Source organism: Ciconia boyciana, chromosome 1, assembly GCF_034638445.1.
Source record: "Ciconia boyciana chromosome 1, ASM3463844v1, whole genome shotgun sequence".
Lineage (NCBI taxonomy): Eukaryota > Metazoa > Chordata > Aves > Ciconiiformes > Ciconiidae > Ciconia > Ciconia boyciana.
This window is the reverse complement of record NC_132934.1, coordinates 200,216,245-200,234,278: the sequence shown is the minus strand read 5'-3', so window position 1 is coordinate 200,234,278 and position 18,034 is coordinate 200,216,245. Positions and strand designations below refer to the sequence as shown.

Below are 18,034 nucleotides of genomic sequence, written 5' to 3'. Positions count from 1 at the left end.
CAAAACAAAATAATAAAAGTCTTTAGTGGAAAACAATTTTATCCTCCTCCTGCTTATGGATCTTAAAAATACAGAAAGTGTTCATTTCAAAATTGAAAATTCAGTTGTGATAAGGCTTGATTACACAGCCATTTCCCAAGTCTTATTGCAACAAATTGTGAAATATTTCTATGCAACTTCATATCTTCAACTGTACAGGTAAAACAATACTTGAAATCAACTAGCACTTCAATCCCTGCGTTTTTAATATATAAACTCAACATAGTACTGAATTATACATTTAAAATATTTACACACTTGACCAACAGCAGTACTAGCATTTATTGCCTTAAAACTGCATGTTCACTGCATGGAGGTTCCTTATTTTGCACAAAGGGAACAAATAAAAGAGGATAATATTTTTTTTCCTAATTATAAACTCTAGAATGGTTCAATGGGAGATTGAAATGTGCTGGGGAATGCTATCAGAAAGGATTTTATCAATTTCAAGTATCAAGCTGTTAAGAGATTGGAAAAATCACACAGGTGGTAATTTTCCCTTGAGATTGGAAGGGTCTTCCAAATCTTTTATAAGAACAGCTTAAAAGGACAGGAGAAGCAGGATAGGGAAAGGGAAGAAAAGGAAAAGCAGAATCTACTTGAATTCACTGAGGAGAAGGGAAAGGCAGTGATATCTTATTTCTCAGTTGCTAGGGCCCCAAGAAATCTCATATTGAAAAAAGGGTTTTGTAAGACAGCCGAGAGCTTAAGGCTCTAGAGCAAATTACACATCATGATTTGCTTCATGATTAGTGCTAGAAAGCATTCATCTCATTTACTGCAAAGAGGGCACAATCTACTCATATTAAAAGCAAATTTAGGGGGGCGGGGGATGGGTGGGTGGGGGCAGGGCTGGCTCTTTAAATTTTAATTGATATTATTAGGCTTTGGTTATACTGAGTAACAGAAGAGATATGGGAGAAATAAGTGGTGTTTGTTCCTTGCAGAAAACTGTAAAAAACCCAAACCAAATTGAACAAAAACCCCTACCACCACAAGTGGCACTTGTCACAAGTAGAGGCACCAAAGCCTGAATAACTAGCAACTGTCCTCTCACTATTTAGACCAGAACCGAGGCACACTGGTGGGGAATCTTATCTTATTTAAGAAGCAGCCACCATTTCAATTGGCTGCAACTGAAATAACTACAATTTACAGCAAGCATTACTGTACTGCAGTAGACCAGTCTTGGGGAATACTGCACCACTGCTGCCTCTACTGGGCTTTATAATTATGAAAATCTTCTGTTTGCATTACAGTAAATCTTACACCTCACAAAACTAAAATTAAAATATTTAATATTTACATAGCATCTCAGATCCTCAATGCATAAGCTAATCCTCACAACATCCCTGTGAGGTAGGTAGGTATTATCGCTATTTTAACAACACAGTTCTAGCGACTTGCCAATGGCCACAGAGGATCCAGTGGAAAAACTGATACAAAATTAGAGGAGCCTGGCTCCTACTCCTGCGCTTATATTCATCAAGCTACTTCCATAAAAAACACCACTTCTTATGTAATTATTTAACCAAAACTGAAATTACTTGAAGTGTTTTACAAGAGAAATGCTGCAATTTGTATTTTTGAATAGTTTTACAGATCACAAATTAGAATTTCCTTTACCTGTTAAAGAATTAGATTTTAAATGAACAACTGACTGCTCTGAGCAAGCTTATTTTCTAGAACTACATGGCTTAGATATAAAGGGATTTGCCCAGGTAAACACTGGGGCTTTAGTGAGTGCTATGCACTAACAAAGAGATGACTCTCATTCAAACCCCTGTCTTTCAACTAGTAGGATTTGGACACGCTGAGAAAACAAGTTTCTCATTCCTGAGGAAAACAGTGAGCCCTTTATCACTAAACAGTGAAACACAAACCTCTGGGCAATAAGTAGCAGATTCCAGCAGTAATTCAGTGAAGATAATTAAGGCATAAATGCACATGTGGAAGTTTCATGTAGTAGTAGTCCACTTCTCCCTGTCCATGTGTATCTGTGCTTTCAAGAAGGTCTTGAATTTCATGACCCAACTCAATGGTCATGCTTGCCAGCATCAAAAATTATAGGTTGAACAACAGAAAATTATTATGCCAGCATTAGAACTAGCTATTATAATGGGGAAGGAGCTGGCAAAATGGGAAAGAAGCTACTTGATTTCTAGTCTGAGAATGAAAACACTGGAGCAATAATCCTTTTTAGCAAAAAAACTCTAGACAAATATATTTGTTACAATTTTATCATGCAGCATTTATAATTCAGTTTGGGTTGCCTTTTTTTTTCCTTCAAAAACAGGTGCATCTTTAGGACCATTATTCACTTTGCACAGCGAATGGAAAATCAATGCAGTGATGCTATAAAAATTTCGGAACACTTATGTGGAGCCAACTCTCAATGTTCACTAAAAACAGTCTACAAGTCTTTCCTATGGACTTGAATGAGCTTTTGCATCTAGATTTACAGCAACTGGATGTGTAGAAGATCACTGAAGGGTTTTTTTTTTTTCCCCTCCTTTTTTTTGGAAGGGATATAGAAGCCAAATAGTTAGGTAGAAACAGCCACCTAGCCAGCAGGAGTATGAGTTAATAAAACTTATTCCCAGAATCTTTTGCAACAATTTCATGGATGTCACTAAGCAGAGACAACTTAGCATTTGCTCTAAAAGAAACAAAATGGCATGGAAAAATCCCTGTTGAATATACAAGAATGGAAGAAAAATTAAGCAGCAAGAAAGGAAAATGTTGTCTAGCATAACATCAAGCAGGAAAATTACAAAAAACCTTACTAGGACAGTTTCCCTTTAACATATAATATTAATTTTAAACAAAGGGCAAAGGAAAGTTTTAAGCAACCTTCAAAACTAGTCTTTGAAAGAAAGCGTTCATACTTTAGCAAATCTTGATAGTCAGAAGGTGCTGTGCGTCTCTGCTTGTTACAACACAATGGGCCTGATCAGAAAAGTAATGGGTATGCACATTACTTTGTCCTGAACACTAACTCAATTTGTGCTCCCATTCATCAATCACAATATGCAAGAGGATTTCAAAATTTTAAAGTTAATAAATATTTTTAAATAGTGAGCCAGCTTTAGAATTAAAAAAAATGATAGTGACAGAGCTAGTTATAAAAGAAATGATGACTTAGAATATCAGTTATTCAGTCAGATCCAAAAAAAACCCTTGAAGGTATTTGCTATGATCTCTCTGAAGACTTTGGCCTAGATATTTGACATCGAGCACATTGTGACAAACTAGCAGCTCCTACTGCCTCTTACGTTCCCAGGCTTTAATGCCCTTCATCTGAAAAAAGTGAGGTTTCAGAACTGCTGCTCTATCCAATGTACAAACTCAGACAAGCTCCAGAAGCAGTTTCAAAAACATAGCAAAACCCAGACAAATTTAAAAAATCAGCCATCAGAACAGTTCAAAAACAGAAGGATCTGCCAGGATCGTTACCTTTTGTGCAAGTGCACAGTCAAGAAATCTTTTAAAGAAAAGCACTAGAGTTTCAGGAAAAAATTGAAAGCAATACCCCTGTTCTAAAATACTATGCAAATTATCTTAGAAATAAAATACTAGCAGGGAAGGTATGTTATCCAAGAAGTTTTATGGTCACTTTTTAATGTGTAAATCTGCCCTAGCCCAGTTTTCACATAAATTAAAAGAGAAAAGTATAATGAAGAGATGGCATTTTTGGCCTTGTGGATCCATGCTTGAGACAGGTATGGATTTAACTAAAAAATAAAAAAGCCTTAGATCACTTATAGCACAGTATTACACATTTATGTCTTAAAAATTCTGGCTATTGTGACTAATTTTGAGATGAATAGCTGAAGAATGGCACAGAGTTGCAAACATGATGCTATAACATCGCCATGTAAAGGTGTATACTGTACATTTTATATAAATTTTAAAAACACATGGGAAATATTCAACAGCATAATCCAGCAGAGGTCTTAAACAAAAGGACCCACTTCTGCCTCCATGTATTTCCACAAAAATCAATTTTACTAGACATGCAGCATTTGTGTTTGCTTCAGTTTTCTCTGGCTCATGACTTGAGACAAAGCAGGCCTTACTTTTGAATTCGTGTGCTGCTCTCCCTTGTTGGTCCACTATACTCAGGGCACTATATTCTGCTGTCGTAATAGCTAAAGTGCTGATATAAAAAACTGAGCAAGAGCAGAGCCGCTGTGAGGGCTCTGCAGAAGCGGAGCTAGATTCAGCAAAACCAAAAATCCCCCACAGCACTACACATCCCAATTACCTGTCTTGACTTGAGTCAAACAAATATGGCCCTTGAATAAAAGGGTTTGATGCCCCTGTTCTAGCATAATTGTTTTAGCTAATGCCCCGACTTTAAAAAGTTTGCCAGTAATTTACACCTTTTGAGTTGTTATTGCTTAAGCAAACAGTTCAGTGTAGAAATACATTGCAGTTGCATGCAACCCGGGTATGAATCAAAACAGATACTGAAAGTAAAACTACACATGAACCTTGCATTAGACACTCATTCCAAAATGACACATCAACACGAAGGGCTGCAACAGGTACACAGCAGCTTAATGCCAACATCCTAAACCAACTCTGAAGAGTCAAATCTTGCCTTAAATTTCTTATCTAAAGTATATGAGCTTTTTTTTTTTCCTTTTAAATTAAGGCAATGAAATGGCTACAGTTCCTAAAGTTCATTTTAGGGGAACAAAAATATACACCTTTTTTCTTCTGAACTTTAGGCAGCAGAACATAATGTAAAAACCTGCATTGCATTAAACATGTAATGTCAGGTTGATGTAGAAAACCAGAACTAAACACAAGTTAAAATACCATTTGGTTTTTCTTCCCCATTGGAACACAAACTCAAACTTTAAGAGAGGAAAAATAAAGCTTAAAATCAGCTAAACTGTTTAGAGCTTTGTATGTATCTGCATCACACTCTAACATGATTTTGGGTAGAAAAGAACTCTGTATGTTTATCTGGCCACGCATATTTTAAACCAGTGGGGGGGAAAAGGCACTGAATTTATTTTTCATTGTGCCCATATCTGTTTGCACATATATGGAAAAAATTTAAATTCAAATTTTCTGTTCATTCTCTCCCACACACAAGTATGACAGATTGCGGCTAACATGTAATAGCAGAAGCTGATTCAAAGTTGACCTCTCCTATTCCATTGTGTTATGTTCAAACTTCCAGGCTCTCTAGAATCTGAGATGGCTGCAAAGAACCCAGAGACAGGTACAAGATTTAGTCAGCATTCAGCATTTCTCAGTGCATTTTGCAGAAAGGGTCTAAATTAGGCATAGAGTTTTGTTGTTTATTTTACACAGAGAAGTCCACCAACATTTGCCATAAATTCTTCTAAACTCTTTAAGAAGGCCATCTTCTGCTTACGGTCCAGTGTAGGAGGAGTGCTGCTTGCAGTAAGCTTGTTGAAGGCATCTGCTAACCGCTGGTAAATTACTGGATCTTGTTGAGTTGATAGCAATGTTTCAACTAGCTCTGAATATTCAGCCTGTTAAATAAACAAGAATCTTATTAACTTAAAAAAAAAGATACAATATATAAAACTTCTCTCATCAGGACAAAATCCAGAATCAAGGCTGTGACATTAAACTATCAGTACCTCTCCACCTGTTATCCAGTTTCACTGACTAGGGTACCAGAAGCGACTATGGACCTGCAGCCTTTCACCTACCCCTAAACCAGATAAAGCCCTTCAATCAGACCAGGTTTTTCAGTAAGGCTAAAGAAGCCTTTAGAGCCAAGTACAGTGCTTTGCAGTGCAGAGTAAGAAGAAAACTTTAAGGCACACCCTTCAAAGTGCCTTCTGGCTCTTACTTAGCGTAGGCTTACTTCTACAAACTGCACTTCTCTTTCTTCACGCCTGCCCCACATTCGGCATGTCGTACCAACCATCTCCTCCCACAGGCTTCCCCTTCTCTAGATTCCCTTCCCTGGGATAAAGAGCTTAGATTCCTTTCTAAGAGTTTCCCACTTATTCTCATGCTTACTTGGACAGAAACAGAAGACAAAGAAACACGTTAAACATGACTAAAAGGACAGCAAAAGAACCATTGAGAGTTTTGAGAAAAGCAGCAAACTGACTGTAACAGGCACCTGGCTCAGCTGCTGGGGGGAACAACTGGCTACCTGGTACGCAGCAGCACAGCTCCTGGAGGGCACTTAGCAGATGCTGACCATGGAAGCTTCTGCAGCAGGGGATGAGACATGGACCTAAAAACTCTGCTGGGGGCCAGGATCTGGGCTGTTATTATGGACAGACTGCTGAGGATCATCCTCGGCCCTCAGTCTATCACTGCTTGTTGTTCAGCCACATGGCCACCAATGACACTGCCAAGGGGCACCTGGAGCAAGGTCTAGAGTGACTACCGAGCTCTGGGAGCAAGTGTGAAGGACACAGGAGCCAGAATGGCAGTCCTCTCAATTCTACTGGTGAAGGGCTTGGGTGGGGATAGACACAGCATGAAGTTGCCACCTGTGGCTGGTGTCAGGGTCTTTTTGTCTTACATGATCATGAGTCCCTCTGAGAGATGAGGGCCGCTAACAAGAAAGAGGATCCATATGACAAAATGGCTTAGGAACATCTTTGCCAAAGGCTTGCCAACCTGGCAGGAAGGGCTTTAAAAGGCACGTTGGGGGATGGTGGTAACAGCTTGTAGATAGGAGACAGAGACCACGAGTAGGAAGAACGCAAGGAAGTGTGATGGGTTTGAGTGCTCATCAGGAAGGATGAAACAGGTTGAAAGGAGGCTAGCCTCCAATGCCTGTGCAGAAATGCATTCAGCTTTGGAAACAAACAGGAAGAGCTAGAGCTCCCTGTGCAGATGCAGAACTGCAACATCACTGCAGGCACTGAGATGTGGTGGGACAGGTAGCATGACTGGAGTGCTCCAATGGGCAGCTCTTTTTAGGGAAGCTCTTTAGGGAAGAAGAGCACAGGAGATTGCCATTTATGTGAAAGGGCAGCTCAAATTAAGAATGCTTTTCTATGGACTGGGAAACAATCTGGTTGAGCGCTTATGGGCCATGATCAGAGGAGAGGTGGTAAAGATGACATTATGGTGAGAGCTTGTTACAAATCACCAAAACACGGTGAGTAGTGGACCAAGTCATCTTCAAGCAACTTGAGGAAGTTTCCAGATCAGACTTAGGAGAGATTATCTCCCTGACATTTGCTTGAATGCCAGATGGGCCACCCAGGTGTGACTTTGCATGTGCTCCTCACAGCTAGGAAGAGCTGGTCAGGGGTGTGGTAATTAATGGCAGCCTTGGCTACAGTGATCATGAAATAGTGGAGTTCAGGATCCTTAGGAGAGCAAGGAAAGAGGGCAGCCAAGTACAGACCCTGGACATCACAAGAGCAGATTCAGCTTATTCAGGCGACTGGTGGGAGGGATCCTGCAGGAGAGAGCTCTGAAGACGAAAGGAGCTCAGGAGAGCTGACAGGTCTTTAAGGACAACCTCTTCCAAGTACAAGAATGGCCTGTCCAGATACTGAGGAAAATAATATAAACACATCAGGACACCAACACAGCTAAGCAGGGAGTTCATGACTGAACTCTAGTGCAAGGAGGACACGTGCAGGAGACAGAAGCAGGGACAGCTACAAAGGAGGAAGAGAAACATGGTCTGGACAAGAACAATGACAGAAAAGCGAAGTTCAGCTAAAGCTGAATTTGGCAAGGGACATCAGGGACAACAAGAGCAGCTTCTACCAGTACATTAACAGTAAAAGAAGGAACAGGGAACATGTGGGTCCTGCTGCTGAATGGAGCAGGTGATTTAGTGATGACAAAAGATAAGGCTGAAATACTCAATGCTTGCTTTGCCTTGGTCTTCACTGACAGGTATTCCCAGACCTTTATGACTAGAGACAGGGTTCAAGAAGAGAGGAACTACCAGTAGTAAAGAGGATCAACTCAGGGATCTCTTGAGAAATCTTGATGCATTAGAGCTCATGAGACCTGACAGAATCCATCCAAGAGTTCAGAAAGCTGGCTCATGTCATTACAAGGCTGCTCTCTGTCATCTTTGAACGACTAAGAAAATAATGAAGCAAGTACTCCTGGAAGCTATCTCTGGGCACATGAAAGAGAAGGGGATTGAGAACAGCCAGCATGGATTTACCAAGGGTAAATCATGCTTTACCAACCTGTCTTCTGTGGTGAAATGACTACATCTGTGGATGACAGGACAGCAGTGGATGCCTTAGCAAGCCTTTAGCTGTCTTGCACAGCATCCTTGTAACCAAGCTGGGATTTCATTGCCTAGATGGGTGGACTACTGCATGGGTGAAAACACACCTGTATCATCAGCCTCTAAAGGATTGTGGTTAATGGGTCATATTTTACCTGGGAGCTGGTTACAAGTGGCACTGAGAGCTCTCATATGGGCCTTGTCCTGTTAAATATTTTAGTCAGTGACCTGGAGGAGGAGAGGAAATGCACTCTCCTCAAGTCTGTGGATGAAACCAAACTGGGGAGTGCAGCCAGTGCATTCAAGGGCAGGACTGACATTCAGAGACACCTAGTCAGGCTGGAGGAATGAACTGACAGAAACCTCATGAAATTAAAAGACAAATGCAAAGTCCTGCAGCTGAAACAGACTAACCCTGTGCAATTATACAGACTGGGAACTAACAGGCTGGGGAGCAGTTCTGCTGAATAAAGGACCTGAAGGTCCTGGTGGACAGCAGGCTAAGCAAGTCAGCAGTGTGCCTTGTCAGCAATGAACACTAGCAGCACACTGGGCTGTATTTATTATTTGTCTTTACACAGCACTTGTTAGATTAGATGTGGAATACCATGTCCAGTTTTGGACTCCTTAACACACAAAGGATATTGATGAACTTGTATGAGTCCAGTGATGGGCCACCAAGACTGTCTGGCAGGTGCTGAAAGCACATGAATTATAAGGATAATAGAACACTCAACAGGCCGCTCAGAGATGCTTTGGAATATCCATCTTGGAGGTTTTCAAGACACAGTTGGAAAAAGTCCTGAGCAACCTGATCTGACTTCCGTGTTGACCCCACTTTGAGCAAGAGGTTGGACTACAGACCTCCTGAGGGTCCCTTCCAACCTGAACGATTCTGTGATTTGCCAAATGCACAGGAACTAACCACTCTCCTTTAACAAATGACTGGTTTTCAGGATGTAAGTGTCTAAATGGCATACCTGATGCAAACACACTAATGTGTAGAATGCTTCACCTGCTGCAGTTGTCATTTCTGTATTGTGCTTCTGAAGTACCAGCATATCAAAGACCATCTGAAATCACAAAACAGAAGTAGTTATGGAAGTGTAAACTTAACTTTCTACTTTACCAACATTTGCTGCTGAACCTCATCTTCACTTCTGATAATAATAATGAAAATAATAATGAACATGTATTTTAAAACATCCAAGGTTCGTTGTTTGTTTGGGTTTTTTTGTTTTTGGGTTTTTTTTTGGTTTTTTTTTTAGATTTAGGTATCAGTAATGGGAAAGCCAAGTTCTTTTAGAAGTCGAGTCTTGGCTTAACAGCACAAATTCGCATCTCAAAGCACGGAAACCTGTTGTCGATTTATATGTGTTCTTCAGAGAGAAATGGCATCTCCTGTATTTTTCTTCAAAAGCTGCAGATATGCCAGAGAAATAATGAAAAAAGCCTTTGCTCTTCCAGAATAAAACACAGAATTTCTTCCTCAAGTTTTGGAGACTCCTACAGCTCACAGAAAGCCAAACAGGGAACAGATGAGTAAGAACAGTATTATAATTTTAAGTGGAAATTTAGAGAAAAGGCAGAAAGCCATGGTAACTTAGAAGACGACAAATAAAATTATTTAAGGTGTTTCTCAGCTTGGCTGATGCATGCTTTTAATGAGCAATCCCCAGAAGTTTGAATCTCAGTTTGGTAAGAAAAGATGTCTTAAGGAAAACCGAAATCTTTACAAAATCAGAAGCACACAAGTTCCCCAATTACTTTGTTCCCAGTTAGCAGGAACCTGGTTGCTACCATGTCACTCAAATTCGATGAGATAGAGTGGATGGTCCTAAAAGGAAAGTACTAAATATGATACTGGATTAAGAAAACGCATAATTCATTGGATACATTGAATAAATTACAGTGCTGTTTTAGTACTCTACCCAGCCTCCAGTTCACACAATTCTGGAAGCTTTCTATTCCACAGTAAACATAACTGCTAAAATTGTCAATCAGGTTCATTCTAGAGCTCGTGTGCAGAGCATGGATAAATATAAATTGTATTCTGAGAGGCTCATGTCTTTTTTTTTTGACTGGCAATAAGTAATTTCCTCCCTCTATGCCTCCATCCTCCTTTGTATTCTAGTCCAGTGTCTCCGGTCCTTCATGCTCTCTTTCTTCTTAAACTGCCAGTTTTTTAGGTAACAGGCTGTTTCTTGCTATATGTGTGATCCTGATTAACCCGGTCAGAAATGATCACTGTTTGGCCTCTTGATGCTACCTGTATGCAAAAAAACAAAGTAACACAAAACACAGGTGCCTTACCTTAAGAAAGTGCCTTGTTGCTAGAAAAAGGGTTGAATCTGTTTCTTGTGCTTTTGCACACTGTTCTGCCAATGGTGTTACAGCCTCCAGACAGAGCTGGCAAACTTCTGAACTCATTCTGATAACGGGCATTAAAGAATCAAAGTCAGATTTCAATTAAATTGTGGTAAAACTTCCCAGTGGTGTCACTAGAAAATATTTCAAATGCTTGTATGTTTCAAGATTTCTTTTTAATATAAAGCTGTTAATAAAAAAATTAAATTAAAAAAATAGAAAAAGGGAAAAAAAGAATTCCAACTTTGTTGCGTTTTATTAGCTACATGCCCTAAGGTAACATAACCCTCTCTGACATAACATTTTCAGAAAGAGTCCCTTATGGTCAAGCTCATCTGTTTCTGACACGTGCCACAGATTACTGAAAATGGTACTCCATTAAGAGAGGGAGAGCCCATTGGCACCCTGACAGGAAATGCTCTGGAGCCAGCCCAGTAGAACAGCAGCAGTGTTTTGTATTACCAGCTGAGAAACTAATTCAGGAATGGCTTTGGGATACCAGCTGAAGGCTTATGAAGTTACACACTCTGAAGTGAAGTAATGGAGGAGGCAGGAATGGCTGCCAGAAAAAACTTACATACTAAACCACTTAAAGGCTGCATTCAAGCAACATGAGTCAGAGGAAATTCAGCTAATACTAGAATCTCAATAGACACTACAGTGAAACTCTCAATCACCAGAGAGTAAGAGTGATTAAGGATGTATAATTATAGATACAGAGATTGACAGAAAAGGAAAAAAATGCAAAGAAAAATTAAATCAGATTTTTAACAGGTCCTTATAAAAGCAACTCAGATTTTTAAACACTCCCAGGCTCTATAAAGGATACGATGACATCCCTAACTCCAGTGAGTACATTAGGCTCTTAAAGAGGTCCTCTGGAAGTTGTGGAATTTTCTCAGGGAATATCTCACAGATGAAAGTGATTAATTTGTAATATTGATTACACAGGGATGGAAACTGTGAAAAGAAAAACATGGTAATTTTAGAATCAATCACATAACTTTATTCTGACATAATTTCCATCTGTACAAAGAGACAGGACCGATGCTTTCCACTGAAGAAAAGAATTATAGTAGACAACTTCAGAGTCCTTAGAATGGCTACAACTTTATTAGCAAACACTGTGGTACAATAAAAAAATTGCTAAAGCTTAACAGCTGATGGTGGGAGTTTGGTATCTGGTCTGTACAAATTCAAGGAGTTTTACTTCAGACATGAGCAAGTCTAGTCCTGTGGGGTAAGCCTTAGACACAATAGAGGAGCTCCTAGGGTACATCCTTTGACTCAGTTTCATCTAAAATGGATGCAGCTCTCATGCTCAGCAAGCGCTACCAGATGAGAAGGCATGTTAAGAGGGGACAACTGAGATATGCTTCAAGCGTTCCCCTGATTCAAAGTAAAACATTAACACAGTGCAACCCAATGAAACTGCTATTCCATTGTTTCATATTTTACTGTTCTACTGACAAGCTGCTGATGTCTATATGAAAGCCAGCTGTATTGTGAAAATAATTAAAGAGTTATTACTTACTCCCAGATTTTATTTTATTTTTTTTTTAAACTAATATCACTGTTTGTGTTTCCTATCACATTTCTGACACTATCAGAAAAAGGATTCCACAAGCCATATTTCAGGTTCGGCTAATTGTTGACCTGCACAGACTCACTTTCAGAAGAAAAAGGTTTTGTTTAGGCCCTTCAAATATACCTTTTCTCAGCTTACAATATTTCTTTTGAAACAGTATCTTGAACTACGGAACAGTTATTTGCATTTTTAAAAGCCTAGAAACTCAACTTATGGAGGTGGAATGCATATAGGAATGAATTCTGGGAATTCATTACTATAAAGCTTCCATATTCTAGCAACTATGTGTAAAAATAGACTTACCTTCAGCAGATCCTGGGACATTAGAGGCAGAACTAGATTAACCCCATATAAGACAACATCTGCTGCTGATACAGACCTATTTGTAGCTTGCCCAGGCTCATGTCCTCTAAATACTTCATCTGTAGAAAAGACAAAAAATGTTTTGTATAAAGGGAGGATTAAACATATTGAAGGAAGTGTCCCATTTCTTTATAATAAAGACACTTTTAAAAATAGGACTATTCCCCTCTCCCCAAACAAAAACATGAGGCACTGTATTAAAATAGAAACTTAGTGAGTGGAGGCTGCTACATCACTCTATATTTATATTCATTAGGACTAAGCATTTCATAATCAAGTGTACCAGATGGCATGCTAAAACTGAACACTTCAGATACTCTGAGGGCTCCCTTTCATCACAGAACATTGCATTTGTTTCTGGTGATAGCTGCTTCATGCCTGCACACATAAACAGATAGCGAACACAATATTACTGCATTTTTATACTTTATATATATACTTACATATGTTTATATATATATTATAAACGCAAGGAGGAAAAAAAAATGGGAGAGTTAATGCAGAAAATTCTGTAGTTTAGACATTGCCAAGTTTTCTCGAGTTACAGGTAAGATCTACGTTTCCCATCAACTCGCAGTGACCTTACTTTTATAATTCCTGCATTGAGTCAGCAACAGTATGCAGACAACTTTCAATACATTTGATCTCTGGGCATTACATTTAGGTAGCATTCACAGTCCTTGTTTCATGGTAAGTATTTTACAGTGTTTTCCATGCAACTAACTTCCAATGTCTGACCTCAAAGACAGTATGTTACATGGCGTTGAGTTGTCCATTCAGTGGACAAAGTCAAAATCTGGTTCTGTATTTGTGTTGTGCATGCATGACAAAAAACTAGACTGATGCACTGAATTTTGGAGTACAAGGTTCCCTCTTTCAAGATGTACCTCAGAAAAGCAATGAACAACATCAAAACAACCTAGGCAGATTTGTTTTGTTACTGAGCATGTTTTCTGTGCAAACTGTATAGGACATGGTAAGATCTGAATCATGCAAATGTGTTTCAACTTACTGAAAAGCAATGCAGCACAGCTAAGCTAGAACTGGCAGATGATATTCAGGACTACTGCAGTTTTAAGTGGCAAATATATGGAAGAAAGTAAAAGGCTGGGATACAAAAAAGAACCCTTAACTACACCCACATACCATAAAGCATGTTCTGTGAATGAGGAATATAGAAAACCCTCAAACGTGATGGAATTTTAATGAGCTCAGCATTTCACAAAAGTTGGATCTTGCACTAAGATGATAATCCATCTGCCCTCTTGTGGTAATTTACCATTCTGATTTCTCTATGGGTTTTTTGTTATAAAACTGCTGCTACTACATGTTCAGACTTGCAACATTCAGATTTCAAGCTATTTCATACATGCCCTATTCATTTTATGAGAGCAATAATAATTTCAGATGCTAGAATACTGTGACAAGTCCTTCCTTTGCTACTGGCACATTCAATAGTAACTTCCACATCCTGATCTAATCAAGCCTAAACTTCAGCTTTCACTTTATCTGGATTGAACACATGCCCCACAATGGTTTTTACAGTTTAGAACACAAGTTATGGTTCAGCAATTACCAATTCCTTCATACCTGTATCACTGAAATCTATGAATTCTTTTGATAGAAGATTAGTGAGAAGCTCCATAATAAGAAGGAGATCCTGGTACTGGTCTTCTTCTGCTGTAACATCTATCCGCTGTCGACCTAGATTATTCTTGGAATACACCTGGAGCAGAGTTAGGCAGGCCTCATACAAGTTCATGGCTTTGGCCTATAAAACAATGTTAGATAATAAGAAAAGTTCCATATGCTAAAAGTGACACACTTTGTTTTACAATGGCATTACTTGGTTGATGATACCTCAAGATTTCAATTTCAGTTATATAACCACTTTTTGTAACAACTGTGCAGAAAATCATCAAGGAAACAGCCACCTTAAACAACAAGAACACTTACAGCCATATATTGATGTGCCACCCATTGAATCAGCAGAACATTACTTTTATCAATTCCCCCATTTATTTTTTTTTTTGTGAAGAGTGGCTTGGGACAGGCTGACACATCTCACTAATCTCACAAACTAGATTGCCAACAAAATCCCTTGGGGACTCACTTCAGGTGAAGTTTGGAGCTGTAATACACTGTTTGTGCATACCCAGTTTGGAATAGGCAGGATGCCTTCTAGATGCAAAACCAAAATTAGCCAACAGTGCAAAGATGTAAGTGTACTGCACTGACTAGTTTTACCAGGTGCTATCTTGGTATCCATTATGCCTTGTTTAGAACCAAGGCAGTGTCTCTGTGGTATGCATTTATCACATAACAGTGCTACAGTTCTCCTAGACAAGCCTTCAGAGAAGTTTGATATGGTTAAAAAATGTACTCAACATGGTCTGCACTCTTTTGCCACCCATGCATAGAGTTAGATTAGTGATGAATTATGGTTAAGTCTATTGGTATAAGAACAGTCTAGATGTCTTGCTTTTAATTTTTGCAAGCGTATGTTTTTAAACAAAGGAATTCCTCTGATAGATGTGACCACATAGCATTTCTTTTTCTATAGAGTCTAAAAATCAGTATCCTTCATTTTGTTTAAAGGGTAGCACTGTATACACACGTACACGCATGCACACAGACACACTCTTCCCATCCTTCCCCTTTTGGTTGTATTTACCTCTCCAAGATAGCAAATTTGTTTATGTGCAACTTCAACAAAGACTTCTATTATGAGATTAACAGTCTCTGGTGTGTTTTTGTATACTTCCATCAATCCAATGCAATTATTAAGGAAGTCCATTAGGAAATTGAAGAGAATTGCTACGTTATCAATCTGGGTAGCCTCAGCAATGCCACAGAGTGCTTCTAATGTAGCAGTGATTTCCTGTTTCACTTCCTCCTCCTGACAGATCTGCTGAAAGTTTTCTTGGTTTATCACATTCAAGAATCGCTGCTGAAGTGGCTGAAGAACCTTAAAATTTTTTAGAGAAGTCACAATAAGATAAGAATATTATTACATGAGATGCAAGGTATAAGTGATTTAGCAAACTCATGGGTTGGTTGCTTTTGGCACGGCAGTACAAGAATCAATCACTTCCAGTTTCCACCGGCTCAATTACTTTATTATCTGTCACATTATTGTAAGCTGAAGTGGTAGTGATTAGTGATTCTCATCCCTCATCACCTACAGGCTGGCTTCAAAACGAGCACCTCCATAAATATTTTATGTTATTTTGTAATCTTTAACAAATGACAATGACTTTCTCTGGCTCACAGTAAGTCATTCTCTTCCAAATTCAGTATTAGGGGAAAAAATTGTTACAGTTCATCAATGAAAGCATTAATTAAGATTCATGTTCACAATTATCTTTGTCATATTATGATTCTCAATAGTGCAATCTCTTTTGTAATTAGCTGTGTGGAACCAATTTAGAAACTTCCATAAAAATAGTTAAATGTTTGTCCCAATTACTTCCAGTGCATTACAGTCTTACCTTTAATCACTAATTTCATAGCTTTGCTAATAAAAGCAAGTGTCTTTCAGAAGGCCAATGCTTTACAAACTCCTGCGGTGCTCACTGATCACATTTCAGCTACTTTTTAGCACCAATCTTTCTGGTATTAAATATCTGAACTTCAATGGAGCCAAGGCACAAAAAGCTGGTCAAGGCTCTTCATTATGTTACACATTAGCTTTTTACTTACTGTCATTATCATTAAGTGAATAACTGAATAATTCATAACACCACTGAATTAAAATAAAAGGAAGAAATCACACAGTTCCAAGGGAAATTCTTAACTTTTTATAGTAGTCTCTTTCAAGTGTACTGCTATACTGGCTGTTTCACGAATCCTCCAGGTAATTATTAGTTGTTTCTGTTTAGGCTGTGATGTTTTAGATATAATTTTTGGCAGCTCCTGGGTGCCATACAACTATTGACCTTCAAAGAGAGAATAATTTTAAAAATTATCAATATTAGATGTTCAAAATTGAAAGATTCTGTACGAGTTCTGTCATGATAAAATTCCCTAAACTATTTGTACTACTTGCTAAAATGAAGGTAACACAAGCATCAAAATAGCTTACCTCTGTCCAGTATTGTTGCTTTGTTTCTGTATCCATATGAGCAAAACCTCCTAAAACTAAAGCTTTCATTAGTGTTCTCTGCACAGAGCTGGACAAATAGTGAAGAGGAGGGCTTCGCCTTGCAAATTGTTTAGCTAAATTCCACCAGTTTTCACATTGAATAACTAAGTTTGCCCTAAAGAGGGAAAAAACAGTTTAATTAAAGAAAAGACTTCACAAAATTGTATGAACAGAGCGCATCAGGTTGCTAGCAGTTGTCAGAAGATTTTTTTTTTTTTTTAAATTCCTTTATTCTAGGGCTAAATTGCCTTTTGACTTTCATCTTATTAATGCCTCACCTCTAAGATTTCTAAAGTATATACTCTGAAAATAGTTCATTTCATATGGGAGAAAAGCAGGGAAGCGCTTTAGTTTTACACACATACACACACAGAGTTAATGGACATATTGCATGGATTAAAAGCTTAGTCTCATTATGTCATGATAAAATAAGCAGTTTATTCCAAAACTAGCTCCTGTGGGTTTTAATTTTTTTCAAAAAGGAAAATTCCTGAAGCGTTTAACTCCTTAAACTTCAGAACAGTCTTTCAGCAGACTGTTAATGTGTGATTGCATGTATAATTGCATGTCAATTCACAAAAGTAAAACATTCAAGAATTTCCTGCTTCGCAGTTTGTAATACCAAAGAACACTTTGAAATTTGTCTGAATCCACCAAATCCTGGATTTTTTTACAATTTTTTAAATACGTTTACAAAACACATTTTTTACTGACTTAGCCAGTATCTGAACTCTTAATCTGGAAGAACTTGTTGAACAAAAATAAACAACACAAAAATCCTTGCAATAAGAGTGGAGACCAGGAGAGTTTTCCTTTCTCACTGTTTAAGAGTGAGGCACAAAGGTAGGGGAAGGAGAGTGCACTTCTAAACAATAATAAAAAATTAGATTATGTTTTGTCAAATCTAGGTCTCACTCCTCACTTTGTCAGACATTTTTTTTTCCATTTATAGTATGTTACTAAAGTAATTTGACTTACAGAAACATGAAGTGCTGTATATCTGGATTACTTTGGCCAAAAAAATTTAAAGGAAGCAAAAGAAATGTTTTGACTTCCAGAGGTATAGCAACTTACCGCTCTCTCCTTTCCACTAATGTTACTAGCAGTTGTACAGTATCATTTGCAAGGTCCTGCTCTGAACTCCACACTGCCAGGTTACTGATCACTTTTTCTAAAAGGTAACCCACAATCCACTGGGAACCCTCTGTATCAGCACCAAATGCTGTACTAAATGGCAGACTTATCTATAAGAAAAGCATTAAAATGAGTGAGTTTTACAGAAGCCAGAACCCCAAAGTGTATGGTAATAATT

At 38.4% G+C, this 18,034-nt stretch overlaps 1 protein-coding gene across 1 annotated transcript in view; it reads right to left on the bottom strand.

Moving 5' to 3' along the window:
- XPO4 (exportin 4) overlaps positions 1 to 18,034 on the bottom strand; it is an 84,194-nt gene continuing 66,160 nt past the window's right edge. Inside the window, exons 15-23 of the mRNA XM_072850515.1 lie at positions 17,797 to 17,966; positions 16,663 to 16,837; positions 15,253 to 15,546; positions 14,169 to 14,349; positions 12,519 to 12,637; positions 11,457 to 11,587; positions 10,574 to 10,691; positions 9,241 to 9,333; positions 1 to 5,555 (exon numbers count right to left, since the gene is read on the bottom strand). Coding sequence (XP_072706616.1) covers positions 5,358 to 5,555; positions 9,241 to 9,333; positions 10,574 to 10,691; positions 11,457 to 11,587; positions 12,519 to 12,637; positions 14,169 to 14,349; positions 15,253 to 15,546; positions 16,663 to 16,837; positions 17,797 to 17,966 — 1,479 coding nt within the window. The 3' untranslated portion in view covers positions 1 to 5,357. The remainder of the gene's footprint in view (positions 5,556 to 9,240; positions 9,334 to 10,573; positions 10,692 to 11,456; positions 11,588 to 12,518; positions 12,638 to 14,168; positions 14,350 to 15,252; positions 15,547 to 16,662; positions 16,838 to 17,796; positions 17,967 to 18,034) is intronic.